This window comes from Python bivittatus, unplaced genomic scaffold (assembly GCF_059951505.1).
Source record: "Python bivittatus isolate LINGU-HERP-01145 unplaced genomic scaffold, Pbiv_v1 ctg000350_np1212, whole genome shotgun sequence".
Taxonomy (NCBI): Eukaryota; Metazoa; Chordata; class Lepidosauria; order Squamata; family Pythonidae; genus Python; species Python bivittatus.
Window position 1 is genome coordinate 34,864,735 of NW_028277074.1, and position 22,784 is coordinate 34,887,518.

Genomic DNA, 22,784 nt, shown 5'->3' on the forward strand with positions numbered 1-22,784 from the left:
TTTTACTATACTGTCCTTTCTATAAGGATTTGTGTTTAAAATACATTAGCCCTGTGCTATACGATTACCTGAGCAGAGTGGGTGAATTTTATATCATTCTGGTCTTTTGGGATATAAAGTATTGCATAATTCTCAGGGTAGCCAACTTTTGTTAGTTGCTGTGACAAGATGATAGCAGATCATTCAACGTGATGTCTTGGACGGGATGAGCTCTCATTAAAGTTTAGCAGTGTTTTATAAATATGTCAGTGGTCTTTTATTGTAAATAAAAATGCATGTATGCAACTTTTTTAAGAGGCCTGAATTTGGCCTTTGAAGTTGAATATAGGAAAAATGTTTAATTTCCATCAAAAATGCTAAATTTCCATCTCTTTGATCAAAGTGGAATTCAACATTCCAGGATTTCTGAAGTCAAATGAATATGTTACCAGATGCTTCTGATGTAGCAAGCAATCATGGAATAAAAAATGGAAGGGTCGGAAGGTACCTAGTCCAGTTTCCTTTCCTATGCCTAATGATCTAGGGTCCCTGTCATACTGTATGTACATGCTAGTTCAGCCAAATTTCATAGAAATATTACTGTCAATGTAAGAATACATATTGTTGAGGTTTTGGAGGCCATTGATACTTTGATTTTATTTGTGTGTGTGTGTGTGTGCATTTACACATACAGGTAGTCCTTGGTTAATGATGGTAATTGGGACTGGGAACTCCATCGCTAAGTGACATCGTTAAGTGCAACGTCATGTAGTCGCCATTTGTGACCTCCTGCTGGCTTCCCCATTGACTTTGCTTGTTGGAAGCTGACAGTGAAGGTTGCAAATGGCAATCATGTGACTGCAGGATGCTGCGACCATCATAATTGCAAGCTGGTTGCCAAGCACCTGAATTGCAGTCATGTGACTGTGGGACACTGTGACAGCCATACCTTCTAGCTGTAAGTCTCATTCAGTGCCGCTGTAACTTTGAAGGGTCGCTGAATGAATGGTCATTAACCAAGGACTACCTCTCTCTCTCTCTCTCTCACACACACACACACACACACAAACACACACACTAAGATGTTCATTCTAGCCACTTGTCATTTGTTCTATTCTCGATATGATGATAAAAGACATAATTTAAGTGCCTGACTTATTTCCTTTTCAGAATAAAACTAATGCAATATGTGATCTATGGAATTGCATCATTTTTTTTCTTGTATGGAATTATTCTGCTAGCGGAGGGTTTTTATACCACAAGCGCTGTGAAGGAGCTGCATGGTGAATTCAAAACAACAATCTGTGGTCGTTGCATCAGTGGAATGGTGAGTATGTTTTAGCATAAATCACTTCCTTTGGTAATAGCTGGAGCTTTCAGGTGTCAAATTAAATTTCATCAATAATACACAACTGGTCCATTGCCAAAATAACGTTTTGCACTTAGCATGGAACGGCTGTTCACAAGTCTGTATTCAGAGATACTGGATTCAGAGTATCCTTCATTCTAAAAAGCAACAGAAAGTGTTAAGTTCAGATATGTATTTTACCATTTGATACATCCTACATCCTTGTTCATTTCAATTTTCTTGTAATTTCCTTCTTGAGGTTCCAAGTATTATGAAATATAATTTGGAAGGCTTTTTTTTTTTTTTTAATGGCCTACAAATGCTAAATTCTCAAGTTTGATTTTAAAATGTAGAATTTTATTTTTTGTGCTGTTAGAAGAGTTATCCTAGGTTCTGGAGAAAAAATCATGGAAAGGTTAATTCTAGTTTTGACAGGCTAGTTTTATGATTACTTTAGGATCTCTTATTGATCCAGTTCATTTTTCTACCAGATTTTAAAGCTGAAGCTACTTAATCTCTGGTAATCAAAGAGATAGGAGGGCCACTGATATGTTTGCTTTCTGCTTATGAGCTGGCTCTCTGTTGATGCAATTGAAAGACAGATCGCTATTATTTTTTATGGACATTGTTTAATGTGTTTAAAAATTAGGCTGAATTATTATCTATTTGTAATATTTTGTATTTGTACCTTTTTTCTGTTTTGTTCTCTTTTCATGAAAGCAGTGAAATACATTCAATTATGCCTTCTGCCCTTCTTTTTATTAATTATCATCTTATTTTTCCCCCATCCTCTTTGGCCCTTTTTAATCCCCAAATCCAGAAAACATCAATTTAATCTTTTCTTCTTTCAACGAAAAGTCCATATAAGGTTTCCACTCTTTCAAAAGGTCGTTGTCATTTTTTTGCTCTGACCAGACTGGTCAGCTTCACCATTTCTGCAAGTTCAGTTGTTAATTTAATAATCTAATATTCCATAGTAGGTATTTCATTGCTTTTCCAACTTTTTGCATACAATAATCTTGCTGCAGTTAGCTGCCCAATAATAAATCAAAACAGTGGTCGATAGACCATCTAGCTCATGTGCTATGCTGACTTAATAAGTTGCTGGAAGGAGGATCTATATTATCATTAGAGTAGAAATGTAGATCAGAGATCTTATCAGGCTCTTTATTGGAAAAATTGGGGTCCATAGATAGAGCTGTAGGGCTCTTAGAAATCAGGGTCAAGAGTTTTGCTCTTGGCAGTAAGCCCAGATTCAAAAAAGGGTGTTAAAGGTTGGATTGTCAGATCTTTAAAGACCCAATTGGGGTAAATTTGAAAGGATGTCACATAATGTCTCATCCTCATTAACCCTGATGAAATTGTGGGAGAATTAAACTTCAGTAGAATCCTCCAAGTATCCCCTGAGCTTGGGAGCTACTTCATAGCTACTAAATCTACTTGAGAGGCTGGAATGCATAGTAGCAGTCTTAAAGCATGGCTTTTTTACAGAAGTCCCATCTGTGAGTGTTTATGTTATTATTCTGAATAGCGAGTACGACTTGAGCCAGCTGTAAAATATAGTTTGATGATAAAAAGTCTGACTCATAGGAGTGGTTCCAGGGCATTCCTGTCTGTTGATATTCCTTTTGGTGAGTATTTTAAAAGTATGGTGTTTATATTCAGGTATATAAAGACTTCCAACCTTCCAACTTTCTACTAGAGCTCAAAAGTTTCTAATGCAGTCTTAAATTATGCTAGTCATCATGGCAATAATTACATTCCTGCAGCAATAAAATTGTATGAAGCAAAGATCCTGGACTTGTTATATGGGGTACAACTCTGTGTTTATAAGGATTCCCCTACTTTAGAAGCTGTTCAATCTGAGTTTCTGAAAGCCATACTCCGCATCTCATGCCTAACTTCAAATGCCCGTTTGGCTAGAGCTTTTCTAGCTGGCTTGGTTTCACTGAAACAAATCCTTTGAGGTGAGTCTCTGGATCACCACCCTATTGGATAGGTTTCCTCATCTCTGACGTATTGTGGCATCTTACTCCAGGCAATATTGTCTCTTGGCTCAGATCAAGCCTTACCAAACTCAAACAGAGAATTTGGGATTTAGATCTACAAAATGACAGGGCCAAAATTATCCATCCCTATGATGACACAACTGCAGGTTCTCTGTGGATGATTCCTTGCTACCTCTATAACAACCTGAATATTTCACGCAGAATTTTTTTTTTTTTACTTTAGCTCAAATTGACACACTATTATGGACACTATAATATACTAGTCTCCCGCACAACAACAATATGTGTTTCTGCTCAGATGCAGAGTCAGTAATCCATGTATTGCTAACTACCCATTGTACCACCCATGGTGTCCGGCACTCATAAATCCAATTATTAGAAAGCTTAGTTGTCTTTCTGATTAATAAATTACAATCTTCTTCTGCAAGACCTAACAAAGGTTGCCAAGTTTCTTGTACTAGCTATAGCCTGCAGAAGCCATATTATTAATTGTTTCAGTTTGGGGAGGGGGCCTGTATTTTAAATCCTGTATTTGTGTTTATTGGTCTATGATCATAAATGAATCTGCACACGCACAAAACCTCAGTATTGAGGTTTAAGCAATTAATTTTCCCATGCATATAATTATGCTAATAAAAGTAAACATTAATATGAACAATAACATCTATACTTAGCTCTCAATATATTGTGTGAAGTTTATCCAAGGTATTTCCTTTCCTAATATCCTTAATAATTAATTCATTTTTTCACTTCCATAATAAAAGCTGCCTCTAATGAGTGTATTTGTATCTTTAAATGGTAAGCATAATGAACATTTTCTGCTCGTAATGAAAACTTGCTCCTGTAACTAATTCCTCAGTATATTTTATTGACTTTCAAGCTGAAATTATAATGATTAAGACAATTTAGAAAGCCAGACTGTTTTGATAGGAAGATATTTTTAAACACTATTGCAGTTTTGTTGGGCATGGAAGGTGCTTATAGAAAGAGAAGTCCGGGTCACATGGAATCTCAAAAAGTGCCACCTTCCTCTAACTGAAATTCACTATAAATGAAGAGTTCTGTGTAAAACATGTCTATTTCTTCACAGTTTGTTTTCCTCACTTACATTCTTGGGGTGGCCTGGCTGGGTGTTTTCGGCTTCTCTGCTGTGCCAGTCTTTATGTTCTACAACATGTGGTCAACTTGTGAAGTCATCAGATCACTCTCAGCAAATATGACTTCAGCAGACCAGATCTGCGTGGATATCCGGCAGTATGGTACTTATTTTAATCTGATTAAATATTTTATCCTCTTTACTTGTCCTGCCTCCAAGAGGAATTGTCTTATCCTTACGAGATGAACTGAGAAGCAACCATGTGTGGATTTTCTGAACATGTTATTGATTTTCTAATTAATGTAGATTACATTGACTTCCTTCCAGATTCATTCAGTTTAACTAGCAAGTCTCTTATCTAAATTGATTCTATACTATTACTGTATCTGGTTTAATCATAAAACAGTAAGCAATATCAACCGTTTAACAGATCTGACATCATTACCAAATCACTAGGAAACACTTCAAGCCAGTATCCCTCATTAAAACATTCCATAATACTTTGAATCATGCATGATGCTGTGCACTTATACAAATAACTTTTACCCTGTTCTCTCATTTTGAAATGAATCTACTTATTAACTGGTCAGTAAAGGCAGAAGTAAAAGGTTGACAACAAGTCTGATGTTTTATGCACAGAATGGAGAGCTTAGTATAATTAGTGTTTTCTTATTGTCAAATCCTGTAATGTAGTAAAAACGATGGCCAGAACAATTATAAACCTGCGCAGAAAGGAGAGCCAGAGGATTAAAGTTCTGTTTTTGTGGCGTCCAGTCTATATTTCTACAATATCTTATTGAGCGCCTGTTTGCCACCATGAGAAGCTTCTTTTGAAAATATATTTTTCTCATGTTTATAAAAGAACAATGTTGATTTTATTTTAGATATTGTATTAAGTGAGAGATATATTTTTACTCCAGTGTTGGATGGTGATCCAAGTCTTTGGAATGAGGCTGATATTATCATTTTCCAGAAAGAGAGGGTACGGGGAAAAATAATTAACTGTTGCACTTACAATTGCACTATGAGTTCTAAAAAATAACATGTGAATATAGTTTATAAATGATAACATCATAAGTAGCACAAAGGTGAAAATCCCCTTATACAAAAATGGATATGGAAATAAAATATGACCTGCACAAAAGGATAACCCGTTTTGTATCCCTACAAAATAATTCAAACTAAACAATCAAGAGAAATCAATATGTTTTCCATACAAAAAACTGCAAATCCTATCAAGTGATTAAGATAAGGAGTGAGAACCGTGACTCCCCATAATTTACCAAATTATGATTCCTGCAGTTCTAGCCAATGTGACTAGTAGTGAAGGATGCTGGGAATGGTAGACAACTGATTCCCCACCTCTGGATAAAGTCCTTTTTAAACAAGCAAAGAAACCATTATCATTTGGGACTTCAATTCAGGTTTGTACCTGTTGCATATTGTATGGCTATTATGGACCCTTAAGAAATTTTAGAATAAATATCTAAATTGCTTACATTCACGCAGTCACAATCATACAATCTCCTAAAAAGAGATACAAAGGCACAAATAATGGTAAAAATTTACCCTTGTATAACACTGAGAGTTTTGATGTTACATTATGCTGCAAATGTTGGTTAAACACAGGAATGAAGGGAAGAAAATGGGCACTTACAAGGATGGGTGGTAAAAAACAGAAGCAGAGATTTGGGTGCAATAGAGCAACTCACATGGATGAAAAAAGAGCTAAGTCTGGGTCGGACTGTTCTGACCGTAGTTACAACATCCACTCCCTAAACTGAGGCAAATCCTGGAAAGCAGTTCCTTTACCTAATGAATATAGGCAACAAGCACAGCATATGATAGTGTCCTCCGTGACTAAAACAACCTTTTGTCTGCCATATGGGAATCCTGGATCTGAGAACGCATCTTGGCAAGGAGAACCTGTTCTGAACGCAGAAGGAGAACACAGGCTCAGCAAATGGATACTTACTAATGCCAGTTCCAGACTAGATCGGTCAATGTGTGGGTGAATGATAAAGTAACACAATTTGCATGTAGGTGGGTGAAAATGGAATTTCAGGAAGGGAAACGGTGTTAACGAACAACATTAAGGGTGCTTTCTTTGGTATTTAACTTCAGGGATCATCCCTTGGAATGCTGTCCCTGGTAAGGCATGCGGATCGACCTTAGCTAATATGTGCAGCACACCTGAGGTAAAGGAAGCGCTTCATTGTTCTCTTTCCTATTTTGATAACTTTATCAGTCACCTGTCTAAAAATTAATTAATCCAGAAGGAACAACACGCCACTCTTGAGAGAGCTGCCCATATCCCTATTGCTAGACTAAACTAGTCTATGGAGAACAAGCAAGGACTCATAGTACAGTATTGTGAACGTTAGGAATACAGCCTATTATATAGCAGTGGTGTCCAAACTTGGCCACTTTAAGATGAGTGGACTTCAACTCCCAGAATTCCCCAGCCAGCCATGCCATGCTGGCTGGGGAATTCTGGGAGTTGAAGTCCACTCATCTTAAAGTGGTCAAGTTTGGACAACATTGGCCTATATAGAAATAGTCCTCCTGCAAATGCCAGCCCTTGACTATGTTTCATTTTAAAAACAAACACGTGCATATTGTAGGCAAATTGGCTAGGTTTACCTTATAGTGTTAAGACAGAATCCCTATGATAGCATCAAATATGACCGTAACAGCCAGCTAAGACTGTCAGAAAACGAATCCCATCCAGAACGGGTGGGTTTCAGATGGGTTTCAGCAGTTGCTTACAGTGGGCAGGCACTGATTATACAAAGATGGGTAACTTATTGATGAAGTTTCTTTCTATATTGTTAGAAATCTCCTTCAATTACGGCAATATTATAATAGAATGTATTCTAGAAAGTTTGTAACAAGTATATTAGTGAAAATGGTCTCCTGGTGCTCAAATGCTTTCAGGGATCCTTTTTTTTTTTTTAATCTGCGCTCAGTCGTTACCGACTCTGCAGTGACTACTTGGACGAGTCCTTGCAGTTTTCAAGGCAAGGTGTTTCGGAAGTGGTTTGCCAGAGCCTCCTTCCTAGAGCAGAGCCCAGCTGGCGAGCGCAGGAGGCGGGGTTTCCGTTGCTTTGCGCCCTTTTCAGGCGAGCGTGGTTTCGCGCTTACCGGCAACTGCTCCTGACTCCTTTTGCAAGGCGCCACCAGCATTTTTCCTCCCACTGGAGTGAGAGTACCCATTTATCTACTCACGTGAGTTTTCGAACTGTTGGGTTGACAGGAACTGGGGAGGAAACAGGAGCTCACCCTGTTAACGCAAAGACTGGACTCGAACCGCTGAAGCATCGACCATTTCTGGCCGGCAACTTTCAGCGTCATTAAGCCACTGCGCCACCACGTCCCCCTCAAGGATCCTACGTAGCATCTTTAGTCTGAGTCACAGAAGTATCTTGGGAATGGCTTACAGTACTGTAATATTCCTAAGGAAAAATTAGTATAAGCAAGGATTCGCATATGAGGAGAAGCAGTCAATAGTTGCATTACACTTTTTTTTTTCCACACTAGCGCATGGAATGAGATTGCCAGCTAGGTTCTAAGGACTGTATTAAGACTTGATCATTTGGTACTTCTGTCCTGAAACTGTCTTTCATTTTATTCTTATAGTTCTATTTGTCTTATCACCTGTTCATTGTGGCCTGTGCTGGAGCTGGTGCTACTGTTATAGCCCTGGTGGGTACCATTATATTTTTTCACTTCTAAAATAACTAAAATCCCTTGTCAGATAAAACCACATTATTTAACCGAAACCAAGTCATACTCTGTGTTTGTTGGCGTCTGGCTGTAGCTTTCTCAGGATACTCCAAATAGCAGGGAAGTGTTTATTTTTTACCAAGAGAGCTTGATATAAGCAGTAAGCTTTATTGTTGCTGGGGTTTGTTGTGGTGGGTCTTCGTTATGTTATTTAATGCCATCCTCTTGCATGGTCCAAATAAGGCATTTCCTGATAGAAGTATGCTGGTAATAGCCAATTAAACATTAGGACACTTCAGAATGTTCCTCATGTTTGGAAGTAGTTTTAATTAATAATCTTCTCTCCTTCCTTTTAAAGTTATATCTGTTCTGGTGCAAGAAACTTTACTGAGGCAAAGTAAATTAGCCTACTTTAACCATCCATAGTAGATGTAGAGGAAGTACCAGTGAGATTCATCAAGGAGTTCTTGCAGTGATCAGCTTTTAATTTGTTAGTCAAATGCAGTGACTGTTATCCTGCAGCAAAGTGCCCCTCATCTAGCCAAAGTGAAGGGTGGGGGAAGTTACCAGACGTTTCTGCCATTAAGTTTGATTAAATTGAAGTCTGACAGTCTTCATTGTGATCTAACACAAATCTAATTGCCAAAAAGGCCTGAAGAAATTATTGTGTCTTATCTGCTGTATTTTGTTCTCTTCCACCAGCTGATCTACATGATGGCTACTACATATAACTTTGCTGTTTTGAAGTTTAAGAGTCGGGAAGACTGCTGCACTAAATTCTAAATTGAATAAGCTGCATTATGTAGCTTAAAATGCCACTGACACCCTAGACTAAGAGTCTAGATTTTTAAAGTTTGTTACAGTAAATTGTAAATAGCTTCAGTAAGCATCTTTAAGCATTTTAGATTAATACAAATTATTTCTTGTATATGAATAACAGTGTGGGTGAGGTCTGGCTATTTTCTATCCTATGAGAGAACACAATCTTAAGTGATGTTGTAAATCATCCTTTTAAAGGAAGAAGGGCTTTCATTTAACATCACACTATCTTTTTTTTTCTAACAATCATTTGTGAAACAATGTTTGAGTCAATTAAGGTCTGTAATACAGTAAGTTATTCTATCACTACTGTTCACTAATCTGAAAAAACAATAAAACATGTTTTACAGTAGATAACACACAAAATATGAGCTTGCTTCTTGATAACACCCAATGTCTAGACTTACTAGATTGTTGACAAAGTACTGTTCTCAAGTCCCACACAACTATCTCTTATCTCAGCTATATAAAATAAAACCAGTCTCTGCTTCAAAGCTATAGCCCCGTGAAGAGGTCTTTTACTGGTCAATTGCTCTGACACAACTAAACACCAGAAGAATACTTGTTTACCAGTTTAGCATTTCATTCAAACAATATATCCACTCATTTCCCAGTCAGAAACAAAGCCTACGCAGTTCTTCATCTGTAGCATGTCTTATTTACGTTAATGTTTTGTGGATTTTTCACCTATGAAAAATAGCAAACCATCCGTTTCTCTGACAGAGGCATTATTTTGGTAACTCATCTCTTACCTGATCATTTCCATGGTGCAATTATTGACTATTCAGCACACAAAATACACACTTTTAATCATTATCTAATTCTGTTTGCCCCAGCAAATACAGTGGAACATAAGCAAGTGGTCAACTGTACAGTTTGCTTTCATTTAGGCGGCAGGGGATGGGGATGGGAAGAACCATCACAAATTTGAGTTGCCTGGGAGGAGTCAGCATGTAAACATGCACAATGTTCTCACAGCTTTTCTGTTTCTGTTCTTTCACATTGTTTTTCTTCCTATTCCTTCCTAACTTTTTGCCAGCTGCTCCTTTGTTCAGCATGCAGCATTCTACATACCTTTAGAAATAAACTTTCTTGCCTATTTTTAATATTTAATTTTGTAGAATAACTTTGTATTAATCTTACTAGCTGCCAGCTTTGCCTCTTGACATACTCACTAGCCATCATGCTCACCCTTCTCTTCCAGATCCACTTCCTCATGATACTATCCTCTAACTGGGCCTACTTAAAGGATGCAAGCAAAATGCAGGCTTACCAGGATATCAAAGCAAAAGAAGAGCAGGAACTTCAGGATATCCAGTCTCGATCCAAAGAGCAACTCAATTCTTACACATAAACGTTTGCCAGAGTCTTTTTTCAGAAGAATTTTGTAGCTCTGACAAATCATCGAGCAGATATATTGTCCAAGCACTCCTGGGCCATATCCATAGGAAAAATTTGCAGAGAATATCCTTCATTCCTTTTAGCACTGAATTTGGAACTGGGGGTGGAGGGAGGGCATGTCATTCTAGGCCACTTTAAAACAAAGGTTGCCAACTTAAACACCTTTATGGATTTCTCTTGGCAATCATAACATTATAATTATTATTGTTCCTAAGCAGGGTACCAGAGTTGGTATTATCCAGCCCTGTGATGTCTAGAAGATTTTAAAAGGCTGTATATAATTGCACAGGTGTAAGTAACTCAGATTCTAGTATTTGACTAGATATTTCTTTTATTCTGAATACTTGTAATTTTGCTGATTTGATACAGTTTCAGAACATTATAAATCAACATTCAGTTCCTGTCAAAATTAAAACTGGACCTTGCACATTAAATGCCAGACGTGTTTTTGGTTTTGTTTTTTTGGAGACACTCCCTTTTCAACAAAGCTGCAATGAGCCTCTCTTGTTCTACTGCACTTATCAGAGTAAGCTGGGTGCTATTGCCCCAGAGAAGTTTTTTTTTTTAATTGTTTAATAAAATAGACCCAAACCCTGTAATCAGTATAATGATTCCCTTCTCTGAAAATAAATGTCAGCTTTGCCTTAATGTTTATTTTCTATAAATGTCTTTGAGCATTTATACAGCAGCTGGAAATCATTATCCTGTCTCAATTTTATCAAAGCAGAAAATATTACCCCGTGGTCAGTAATTTAATTGTTTCAAGTGAACAGATGATATTTTGTAGAACTTAAAAACCTTTAGCCATTCAGATTACAGGTCGATACTCACCTCAATTTTGGTGCTCAATCCAATAGGCTGTAATTGTTTTCTCTTATGAAAAATCTTGATGTTCAGAAAATAGAGGGTGCCATTTCAAACTGTCTCCCTTAATATCTGCCTTCTAGCATTTTCAGAAATTTCAGTGCTAGCTTACTAGTGATGATGGTTTTTGGTGTGCTATTTTTTAAAAAAAACATAAATGTTGAAGAAAAATAAAATGCATCAGTGAGTTTTAAATTGGTGAAAGATTAAGTCATACATCCATGTTTTGAATGTGTGCTGAATAGGAATGCTCCTTTAGAACATAAAAGACATGTGTTGAAAGTACAAGGTTGGACAAAAAATATTGGTATGGAAAATGAAATCAGGTATTACCTTGCATTTAAGTTCGTTACATGCCTAAAGCTGACTTTCTTTTTAAAGAAGCAAAATCTATATAAAGCAGATAAGAAATAGCTTAGTGTTTGTTTTTACCTGTTGCATGAAGGAAACAAGTTTCTACAGCAATGCAGGTGATGTTCTTTCTAGTCCAGTGTTTGCATAAAGGTAACAGACAATGTCTTAAAGCCTAATTCTTTTCTAATTCTTTGTAGCTGTTACTGGGAGTTTTTTGAAGTTTTGTTTAAGTAGTCTAATTTTTTTATGTAAAAAGTATTCAATTTTGCTATGTATAAATTTTTGTAACCTAACCGTGAATCAATATTTTATATCAGTGCCAAGGGCTTCCTGTAGTTATATCCAAGTGTTACAAATAAATATTTGTAGATAATAGAACCAGTATTTGTGTATGCTTATTTTAAGAACCAGTAAGTTGTGACTGTAGACTATCATTCCTTCTGATACTGGGTTAGCACACAATTATAAGTTTGCATGTATTGAACAGTTGGAGAGCTAGCATAAATAGAAAGATGAGCCTTTCCATGTAGCTATACATATTTGTATCTTATTAATTGATTTTACTTTATTTATATATTGTAACAATTTACATAGGCTCAACTTCAGACTGTTTTGTCCCATCAAGGGCCCATCAGCCTTCAGACACTGGGACAAGACTTATTTCTACATTTCTATTTCAGTCTACAGTGGAGATGTAAAGCTATATATCATTAACATGCTAATAACGTTCCCCAAATTCACAAATGATCTCTCTAATCATTTTCATATAGTTATTCTAAAGCAGAATTGAATTTGGTTGACCTCTCCTCCCTCATCACTGACTAGAGTGGAACCACTGCAATACACTGCCTCCAGATCCCAAACTTCATAGAGGAGATTCTACTTGCAGTAGGCAGTCCCAGAGGTGAAGAGGACCCTAGCCACAAAGATTTTTATAATGATTAGCACCACACCCCACACTGACAGGTGACCTGTCTCAACAGCTTCAGGTAACTATTAAAGAAGCCCCAGAACAACCCCACACCGAAACATCCAAGGGCTCAACTGCAATTTCCCCACTATCAACTGAAACTGCCCAGTCAGGAAGGAACAGTAAAACAGTGCCCCCAGTCTCCAACCCTTGTAGATGGCCCAAAATTATAATATTCCCAATACTACTGAATGCTTTTGAGAGATCTATCAGGACAAGGAGGGGTGCGCAACCCCCATCCAAGGCCCAACCGCAGGTTGTCTACAAGAGTGACTAATGCAGTTTCCATCTTACGCTCTAGCCAGATCGGGACTGGATGAGATTCATATAATCTGCTTTATCCAGAGCACTTTGTACTTGCCACCCCACTACCTCCTCTATAACTAAAGCAAAGCAATCTTCATTGTGTCATTAACCAGCTGACTATAGCCTTACCTAGAAAGGAAAGATTGGAGATAGGATGATAGTTATCTAGAACAGCTGGGTCAAGGGTTTTTTTTGGGGGGGGGAAACTGCACCACATCTCTTCCATGGGTGGTATGGTAGAATCAATTCCTTCCTCAAAGATCCATTCGCTACACCTGGAATCCATCCCATCTGGCAGCTTATATCAGTTATGAGTGACATATCAAGCTTACACATGATGCTCATCCACAGAGAATTCTGTCCACATTCCTTGGGTTTCAGAGACTCAAAGGTATCCTGGGTGATCTTTCAAGACTTTATGCCTGGCATCTCATGAGACTGTTCATCCAGTGTCCAACTTAGAGCAAATGTGAACAATTTTGTCTGCAAATGTCTAGGAAGGCCTGCAAAGGTCACAGTAGTCTACAGGTGGATCTTCTAAGCCAATAGTCCCCAACAGGGAATGAGTAACCTTGAATATTGCTGCCAAATAGCATTCCACAGGTGCAGTTAAGTGTGTAGAGGTTCTGACACTTTGCAACTCTTACCATCATAGGTAGGCTCAGATCTGAGCTCATATCCATGTCGTGTCATATTTACTCTTTTTTTGACATCACTGGTGATGTCTCTTCAGGCGCCTCATTTTAGGAACTCCTTGATAAACCAAGAGATGTGCCTGGATCAGTGCATATGGAGAAGCCATTCTGGGGCAATCTTGTCAAGCACTTTTATCACCTCCGTATTTCAAAGTTTGACAGAGTACCCAGCACAGCTGCTAATTTACTCTTAGTGGATGGACCAATGGATTCCCTCCAACTCCCCCATTCCAAAGTCTCCTCTCACTTCCCACACTCTCTCCAAGTCTCTCACTTCTGGGAGTAGGGACAAATTCTCACTATCCCCACTCTAGCTCCTGGAACCACCACAGCTGCTGGATTAACCTGAGTTCAATTCATTCTGTTTTTATAAGACATTTTAGAGGTAAGTTGTTTTGTTTCCCACTAAAAGCAAAAATACAGGAATAGAACTTTGGGAGACTATAATATCCTGTGCCATTAAACCTGATTTTAGCAAAATTTTAGGCAATAAAATATTTCAATATAATTCTAAACTATCACTCCAGTTCACCATTTGAACTTAATTTGCCAGGCCTTCATTGACTCATGCCCATGATGATTTTCACAATCCTACCATGAAGAACAAGGCAAGATTAGAAATCCATTACATCCAATACAGAAAAGGGCAAAAGGAATCAAGGTTGTTTCATTTTGCCGCCTCCTGGGCTATTTCCCTCCTTACAACAAGTTCCCTCCACTGATCACAAAAAAGATTTTATATTTGTTCTAGGAGGCGTAAGGTTGGTTTGGACACGTTAGGGGAATCGGATGGTTCAGAGCTGATAATCACAAGTCTTTCCTCTCTCTTCGTTCCCTTCTTTCCTTTACTGATACTGGAAGTATCAAGGAGTCCACACTAAGGAAGTTTCTGTGCACCAATCAATCTCCTTCTCCAGCTATGGAAAAGGTGACGGCACATCTTTCTGATCTTTGGGAATCTCTTCCAGCAGCCACAAGTTTACAGCCTGAAAAATCTACGACACCTTTATTTTGTTTTTTAGGTTCAGAAAGCCGCATCCTAGTTCTCTATTAAAATTACAAAACATTATTTTATGTTAGTCATTTCTGATCTTCCCCTAAATAGCTTGAAGAAAAATCACCATGAATAATTTGGTTTAAATACTATACTTTAATAGTAAGGTATCATAATCACAAACACTTTTTAAAAGAGAAGTTTACCTGTATAATTGTAATTTATATATTTATTTATTAAATTTGTATGACGCCCAGATCCCCCTATTTTAAAAACCTTGGTACAAGATATGAATCGAGAGCATATAAAATATGGCTGTTTCTATTTCCAAAAGTGTTTCACTTATTTCTAAGTACAATTACTATTCAAGAAATGAAAAATTTTCAAATGCATTCCATGCAAAGATGCAGATTTAATTTCTTAATGTCAGTGGTGTTTTGGAGCTTTGGGCTACAAAGAGCTGTAACTCACTAATTATGAAGTCTGCAATATAAGTTATAGAACAGTATAATTCAGATACACTGAAACTGAGAAATTTTCAATTTTCTGTAGTGATTGTGACAAAACATATTTTTTAAAAATGGCAAATTGATTTCATTTAAGACAACTCCTTCTATCCACTCTACACAATAGAACAGATTAAACTAGTTGTTCACAAAAGCAACATTTTGTAAAGAACTGTTCTTTGAAAGCCTGAGTATTGTAATTATTACTAACAGGCAGCAATGTATACAGATATATTATTTCTTCATTAATTATTTTACAGATGTAAATATTTAAGGCTCTGCAAAATCATTCTCCTTACTGCCCAAGGATTTTTCTTCCATATCAAGCACATTTCTTTTTCTGGTTACCACCTCCTCATTTTCACCAAAAATTGTCATCAGGTCCTTCATGGAGAATGTCTGCAGCACTAAAGCTAGGGGGAAAAAAATGATAATTTCAGACACAGTGGCTACAGAGAAACTTACACTTTTGTGACCCCCATCTGCTTTCCTCGACCCACTGCTCCTTTACTGAGAAGCCTTGGGGCCTTAAGTACTAGATAACCAAAGAAAAGGGATGACCTGCTGAGCAAGGTAGCATCTTTTGCCTAACAACCTGAGTGCTGCAAATGGAAAAGACTGCGATCCAGTGGAAGCTCCTCATGATGGAAGAGGAAATTATGCAAGCTAATGTTTGCTCTAGCACCACCTTCTGATATATCTGGAGAGTTCTACAATCCTCAGAAGCAAATCTCTGGAAGGCACAAGAAGCTGCAGGGGGTGGGGGGGAGGAGAATAAGCAAGCCTTGCAGTTCTCTGCCCCCAACCTCTCTTCTGTCCTACCAGCTACGGAACTTAGATTGTCTCAGTATCTGTATATAACCCAGACGAGGAAAAAATGAAAATGATACATACCTGTCTTCCCTTTCACTGCCTAGTCCCTCAGATGGTATTTCAACTGCTTCTTTCTCAGCCTTCTGACAGAAAGAAGAGAGTTGTTAACTAGGACTGCAAGTGTTTCAGGAGCCCCCGAGACATCCCTATGAAGCGGGAGTGTTTCAAACATTAAATTAGTGTTCTACATTGCAGCTCAGACAATTTCTGGGAACCAGTGGGATAAAGAGAGTTTTGAGAGTAGGATTATTTATTATTTATGTATTAAACTGCAATGGTGGTTAATAGAGACTGTAAAAAAGTCATTGTTTTTATTGTTAAAAAAAATCACAAACTGAAAGTTGTGGCACTATCACAAAATGACTACTGTGGTAGGCATGATCAGCAACAATACATCCATTTGTCAGAACACTGTTGAGCAGCCAGAGATTATCTCTACCACCCCCGTTTTTTTTTTCTCTTTTTTTCTGAATGGAGGGCGGGTGGGGGTGCATTTTGTGTACAGAACTGGATTGCAGTCACCCAGCATTTTTATTTTCTAAGAATGCTTATTACTCTTTCAGTAAGGCCCAGAGAAATATTCCTAGGAATAAATAAATATAGCTTGCCAGCTATCAATTTTTTGTTTAATTTTAAAGCTTGAAAAGATCTGAGAGAAAAAAAATACATGGAGCAAGCAAACTAATAACTATCAGTTAACTACACCTGCTTAAACCTAAGTATTTACAGCCAGGCAAATCCCTACCACAATTCTTTACCATCCAACAGATATGATGCAAAAGATGACAAAGCAAAGATGAAAAAGAACTCTTTCAGTTCTAGCTTGATATTATTACATGGAATGGCCACTGCAAGAGACAGCTGGAAGAGGTAAGGAACTAAATGAAATTTTGAATCTCTTCATTCATCTCCAGTGACACTTGGACATGCTTTTAAAAAAGCATTAAAAATAGCATGCAACAGGAGCTTCAGAACTGAATTTACCGTTAGAATTGTAATCTCTTATATTATTGACCTTATGTGCTCACCACCTAAGCTAAAATTGAACAAATCAAATTAAGCCTTAGTGAAATGAGGCAAACTAGATAAGAAGTAGGTAAAGGATGTATATGCTAATATGTTAAAATCAATAACTCTTTGGTGAGAGCGATATACACTCTGGGATTCACTGCTTGATCTGCAGATAATCTTGAATTGTGCATTATTTGGTCTTCCATTTCTTAAAATTAATCAATGAACAAACTGGGTCAACATTCTTGTGTTAAAATTCAAACTAAAAACCACAGGCTAGACTTTGAGGACATTATCATTGTCCCCTGCAATGCAACACGGCGATAGGAAGTAAAGGATAGAATGTTCAACAGAATACATTGAACTTCTTCTGAAATTCATTCTTGGTTAGTAAACTTATGCATTTCTAAAAAAAACCCTCTATCCTTAGCTATTTTTGTTCAAACCACATTCTATGGTTGATCTTGTATAGCAAAAATGTGTACATGCAAACATTTGTTTTTGAAAACAATCACATAGTCTAAATGCTGTGGCTACTTAAGAGCTGCTAATTGCATACTGATGGAAGATTGAAAGCTAGAAAAATATAAAAAGAAAAATATGGAAACCTGAAATGAGCCAGTTTCAGCTATGGGGTAGGTAATCTTTTTAAATTCTGAGGTTAGACTGAATTACGCAAAAGTCATTTAATCATATGAAGAGTCATCCTAAGCAACCTCCAGATTTTTTTGCACGAGATAAAACAAGATAAGTCTTCTCTTTTGACTGGTTATGTCTAGTAAAGTTTTCACTTTAGTGAGAAAAGAACTATACAATTGCTTTGAAACTGTATACAGCTATACATCTGGTATCTTCCAAATTACCTAATTCATGTTAATTCAAAATATTACCTTCTTTTCCTGTTCTTTATCTTGACTCTGCTGTATTATTTTCATGTATTTTTCCAGTGGATTGGAAACACCAGCATCAGAGTGTTCTTCAGACTTCAGAGTACTTGTTTGCACATTTGTTACTATTTCATTTTGAATCTCTTCATTCATCTCCAATGACTCTTGGACATGCTTTTAAAGAAGCATGAAAAATAGCATGTAATAGGAGCAAAATAAATTTTATCTGAAAATTGACCCATGTGTTTGTATTACCACATAGCATCTTACATATTAGTATATACATAACCTTATGCTAAACGTATTTTCCAGTTTGGTATGATAAAAACATCCAATCATGACTTAATCTCTTCTACTGCCCAGAAGGGTAAGAATCATGTGACTAGTAAAGCCTGGGTCAACACCATGTGGTGTAGGCTCTACTCTCAAGTTCTGTTAACTGCCAAACTAGGACCACCTCTCTCCAACTGGTTCTATCAGCTGTTACACTCTAAGCTGTAAAAGGATAAGGATACTCCCAGTCCCGCTGATCAAAGGTTGTCATCTAGCAGGACCCAGGAAGCAGCCTTTCCTGTCACAGTGAACAGCACTTTGAAACAGCAAACTGCCCAAGATCAGGTTGGCCCCAATCCTACCAGCATTTCAGAAACCCTTGATGACCTGGATGTGATCCCGGGCATGAGGGTCAGAAGATTAGTTTAAACCTGTGAGCTTTTGTTAATTACCATTGACTGGTATTGCCCTCAGCTGCCATTTTTTGCTCTTTACTGTTATTTTTATATTGTTGTTTATTTTATACTTGGGAGTCGTTTAGGCTGTTGTTAGCCGTTCGGAGTCACGATTGCGAGATGGGCAGCCATATAAATAGAATAAAATAATTAACCAAATACAGACTATGGAGAAGCCGTATTGAAAGGAAAAGAACAGGAAGAAAAAAGCCTATCTCTTAATTCCCCTCTCTTTCCCGGGAGAGATGGCAAACACTGAAAGAAACTGCATTTTCAATCAAATAAAAGTAGTGGGGTTAGATGCAGCCGTCATACTATATAGAAAGTAGTCAGTGTTCTATTCTCTGTTTGAGGCAAGGTGCATTCAACATAGGTCCTGGCTAAGCATCTCCTAAATTTAAGAGTGGAAAGCTTCAGCAACCAATTAGAGCAGTGGGACTTGTTACAAGACTAATTTTCCAAAGAGATCTGAGGCAAAAGTGCTCCATTTGTAATGCTTCATAAAAGAAGAACATTAGATCATGTACTGCTCTACAAATCTTTGTAAAAGAGCATTACAAAGATAATTTAAAAAGAGCATTACAAATCTTTGTAACAGAGCGTTACAACTGTTACATCGGTTGCCTTAGTTACAAAGGCAACTGATGTAACAGTTCTCTGGTGGAATGAGAACTGACATGACATAGTTATAGTAATCCCTAAGAACTACAAAGACTAGAAAATAAACCTTTATCAAATTTAACCCAATTTACAGGACTAAAATGAGAAGCTTCTACTCACGGAAGTCAGGTGGAATAAAACAGAAAGACTGAGTTTTTCCAAATGACGTGGTGCATCTGAGGTAGATTTTAAGAGCTCTGTTCACATCTAATTCCCACCATAATCTCTCCAAGGCATAACAAACATTAAGGCAAAAGAGAGCAAGATTAATTTTTGTGACCATTTAAAGATCAGCCTTTCACTGTAAAAGGTATGTCAAGATATATCAGAATCCTTATAGAAAATACACACGTGCTCTCTGGTTGAAAGTGCTATTACCTCAGAAAAATTTCTTTTTTCTAGTAATAGCAACAGAAAAATCAACTTTTTATGGAAGTAACAATTGAAATAGATTTCAGGGCACAAGAGTAAAGGCTTTGAGGACCTTTCAGACTTTCCAATAATGGAAGTGACATATAAAAACAACTCCCCTCAGAAACCTTCTGAAGAAAAGATGGAATCCAACAAGATGGAAAACTCGTTTGGTCAGCATGGGACTGACATCTAGCTCCATAGGTAGCTTAACCTGAGACTTAAGTCCAAACCCTGATGAAGAAAAATCAACACCTTTTTGAGACCTCCTATATGAACTTAGCCTATTTGTAGCACTATCACAGGAAAGCTTTCAGAATGACTTTGCACGTCATTCATTGGTTTTCCCTTAAAAGAGAGTTCATAAAGTAGCTTATAACTAAAATACACATGCTGTTCAACCTCCAGAAGACGGATTTGGATGGGAGCTGACTGAGCAAGTCCGGAAGAAATGAAAGGCAACTATTAATGGAAACCTGAAAAACTGCATAATCTGCTGGTTAACTGTATAAAAAAATATATCTGCCACTTGTTTGCTCTGCTGCCTTATAAAAAGAACTCCCATTCACTAAAGTAGTAAACGGGGAAAAAGTATTTTTCCTGTTGATGTTGTAGATTTAAGGGGAAAAAAGGGAGCTCCAAAGTAAGAACAAGATGTCATAGATTTAAGGGGGGAAAAGGGAGCTCCAAAGTAAGATCAAGATGGTTATTTCTTAAAAAATGTAACAGGACAAATCCAGCAGGTAATAGCTTTTGAAAGTAATGACATAAAGGTATCAGCATTAAATGTGTTTCTTCTATGACACGTAAGCCATGCCACACCCTCTTTCTATTTATAGGCAGAAATAGCTTGAGACCTGTTGATTCCAAGTAGCTTTGGCTCTTCCCAATCTGCATGATTTGCCTTGGAAACAGAATTGATCCACGAGTGTTACCCCTGAAAACTTCGAAAGTTAAACTTTTGCCTTACCAGGATTTCCAGTACTATAAAGCAGTATTTTTTTTGAGGAGGGGGAAGAAAAGAGGAAGAAGGAAGAGAATAATAATGACCCATTCCTCTTTCCCTCATTCTGCAGAAATAGTACTAACATTGATAGCCAAATGGTCTGAGATTTGATTACTGCAGTTTTAATCTAGTCAAGGTAGGTTCACCATTGTGGATGAGATTATATAAGCAGAAATCTATGACCTTGCGAAGATGTTGAATTGTGCCAAAGAATTATCATTTCCTACTCTGAAGGAAAGCTTCTGAGGGAGTATCATGGGATCTGAATTCAAAAGGAGCCTGGTAGACACCTTTCCAACTTAGAAATTTAAGCTTTTTAAAAAACGTATGCCTCTAAAAATGCCTTTTAAAAGCTTATGCCTCTTAATAAATTTGTTAGTCATTTTTGGCTACCACAGACTAACACAGTTCTCTTTCTACAATGAGGTATCTGAGGTATTCTTCAACTTTTCATGAAAGAATACTTAACCTGTTTTGGCCACAAGTATTCTGCCCATTCTTGCGGTCCCAGGTTAATTATTAAAAAGGCACTTATCTTCTGATAAGGGGCTAGAGATGTGCTAGCTGATGCACAAGCAGCTTCCAGCTGCTATATCTCCTTTGGTAAAGTACCAGTAAGAGACAATGATGGAGCCTAGAATGGCACAGATGATCTCCACAAGCACACCCTACAATGGCAGATGTTAGAATAGTTGGGCTAGGATTCTGCTTCTAACAGTGAAAAAGTACATTGGGTTAGAGATGTGGGTATTCACAAGTGTTGGCTGGATTGAGTCTTGGTGAGCTAAGTGTAACTCTAGATGACAAGCTTGATGTTTAATCATCTAGAATGGAATTAAATATAAAACCAAAAACCTGATCATTCTGTTTTCTTAATTTCAACAATCTCTCCGAAGCCTGTTCAGATTAATGCAGTGGTAATTTTTTTAAAGATTTTTTTTTATCCTGCCTTTATTATTTTTATAAATAACTCAAGGCAATGAACATACTTAAATGCACCTTCCTATTTTCCCCACAACAACAACCCTGTGAGGTGTGTTGGGCTGAGAGAGAGTGACTGGCCCAAAGTCACCCAGCCAGTATTCATGCCTAAGGTGGGACTAGAACTCACAGTTTCCTGCTTTCTAGCATGGTCTAACTACTAGACCAGACTGAATACAACAAGTAGCCTGTTGCTTTTGATTTTGAACTGCTTTCTCCAACAGAAAATTGCATTGCTTATTTTTAAATATTTACAAAGAGTACATTAAACGATACACATCCATAAGCAAATCCTTATTAAAAAGAACAATGTGACAACCACCCTGTAAATACACAAACACTCATTAAATATATGCACACACCAATCTACCATAGTAATGTTATTTATGCTTCAAGTTATAACCCTAAAAAAATAAAACAAATTGTCAGAATCATTTTAAAAACCTATCTCTGGTTATACTGTTCCACTTTGTATAGATGTATTACAGTCAAACGTTACTCTACAATTTTGCCTTTGGAACACTATTTATTTAGTCAATTTATATGGCTGTCCATCTTGCAGATGTGATTAACATAGTAAAAACAATAGAAAAACCAGTATTAACAGAAGTGTAAAAACTACAATAGTCACCAAGAGCAAACCAAATAAGCAATAACTATAGTATCTAACTTCCTGACCCCCCTATAGACTATGTTCTATGTGCAGGACATTTTTATTATAAACATTTTGAAAATGTAAGAATGAGACACTTTACTATTTCTTTATCCAGTTGTTCTAGTTCTCCTTGGTCTCTCTCCAAAGGCCTCTCACTTTGCCTTTTCTCTTCTTCGGCCCTTTCTTCTTCCCATTTTGGCTCCTTTTCTTCTTCAGGGTGTCTCCCCTCTAGGACTGTTTTCTCTGTTCTACCTAATATATATCAATGAAAATAACTTAAGTACCATAGAGTTCAATCACTCGCCTATTAGTATACTAAGCCTGATTCCAAGGCCTACATGCTGTCATTAGTACTGATACTGATATGTTGCTCTTTTTCATAATTGCCAGTAGGCTTCCTAAACAAGATAAAACATTTGTGTGGACTGCAGAATTATTTGGATAGAATTTGGCACCCTCCACATTTAGTTTTTCTTTTATAAGACCAAGATCTACCATACCATAT

General features: G+C 37.2%; 2 protein-coding genes across 8 annotated transcripts in view; one reads left to right on the forward strand and one right to left on the reverse strand.

The window, feature by feature from the left end:
- Positions 1-10,959, forward strand: part of GPM6B (glycoprotein M6B) — a 115,031-nt gene extending 104,072 nt beyond the window's left edge. For 2 of the 3 annotated variants that reach the window (XM_088144923.1, XM_088144922.1), the window contains exons 3-7: positions 1,150-1,306; positions 4,427-4,595; positions 6,557-6,630; positions 8,072-8,137; positions 10,182-10,959. In XM_088144923.1, coding sequence (XP_088001049.1) covers positions 1,150-1,306; positions 4,427-4,595; positions 6,557-6,630; positions 8,072-8,137; positions 10,182-10,331 — 616 coding nt within the window. In that variant the 3' untranslated portion in view covers positions 10,332-10,959. Of the gene's footprint in view, positions 1-1,149; positions 1,307-4,426; positions 4,596-6,556; positions 6,631-8,071; positions 8,138-8,860 lie in introns of all 3 variants that reach the window. The other variant, XM_088144924.1, reaches the window with a different exon arrangement.
- Positions 10,960-14,703: 3,744 nt separating this feature from the next.
- The window catches only part of OFD1 (OFD1 centriole and centriolar satellite protein), a 33,300-nt gene continuing 25,219 nt past the window's right edge, over positions 14,704-22,784 (reverse strand). For 2 of the 5 annotated variants that reach the window (XM_025165875.2, XM_015887854.3), the window contains 4 exons: positions 22,380-22,531; positions 17,842-18,012; positions 15,962-16,023; positions 14,704-15,480 (listed from right to left, as the gene is read on the reverse strand). In XM_025165875.2, the coding sequence (XP_025021643.1) occupies positions 15,429-15,480; positions 15,962-16,023; positions 17,842-18,012; positions 22,380-22,531 (437 nt within the window). In that variant the 3' untranslated portion in view covers positions 14,704-15,428. The remainder of the gene's footprint in view (positions 15,481-15,961; positions 16,024-17,841; positions 18,013-22,379; positions 22,532-22,784) is intronic. The other 3 variants (XM_025165873.2, XM_025165874.2, XM_088144925.1) reach the window with 2 other exon arrangements.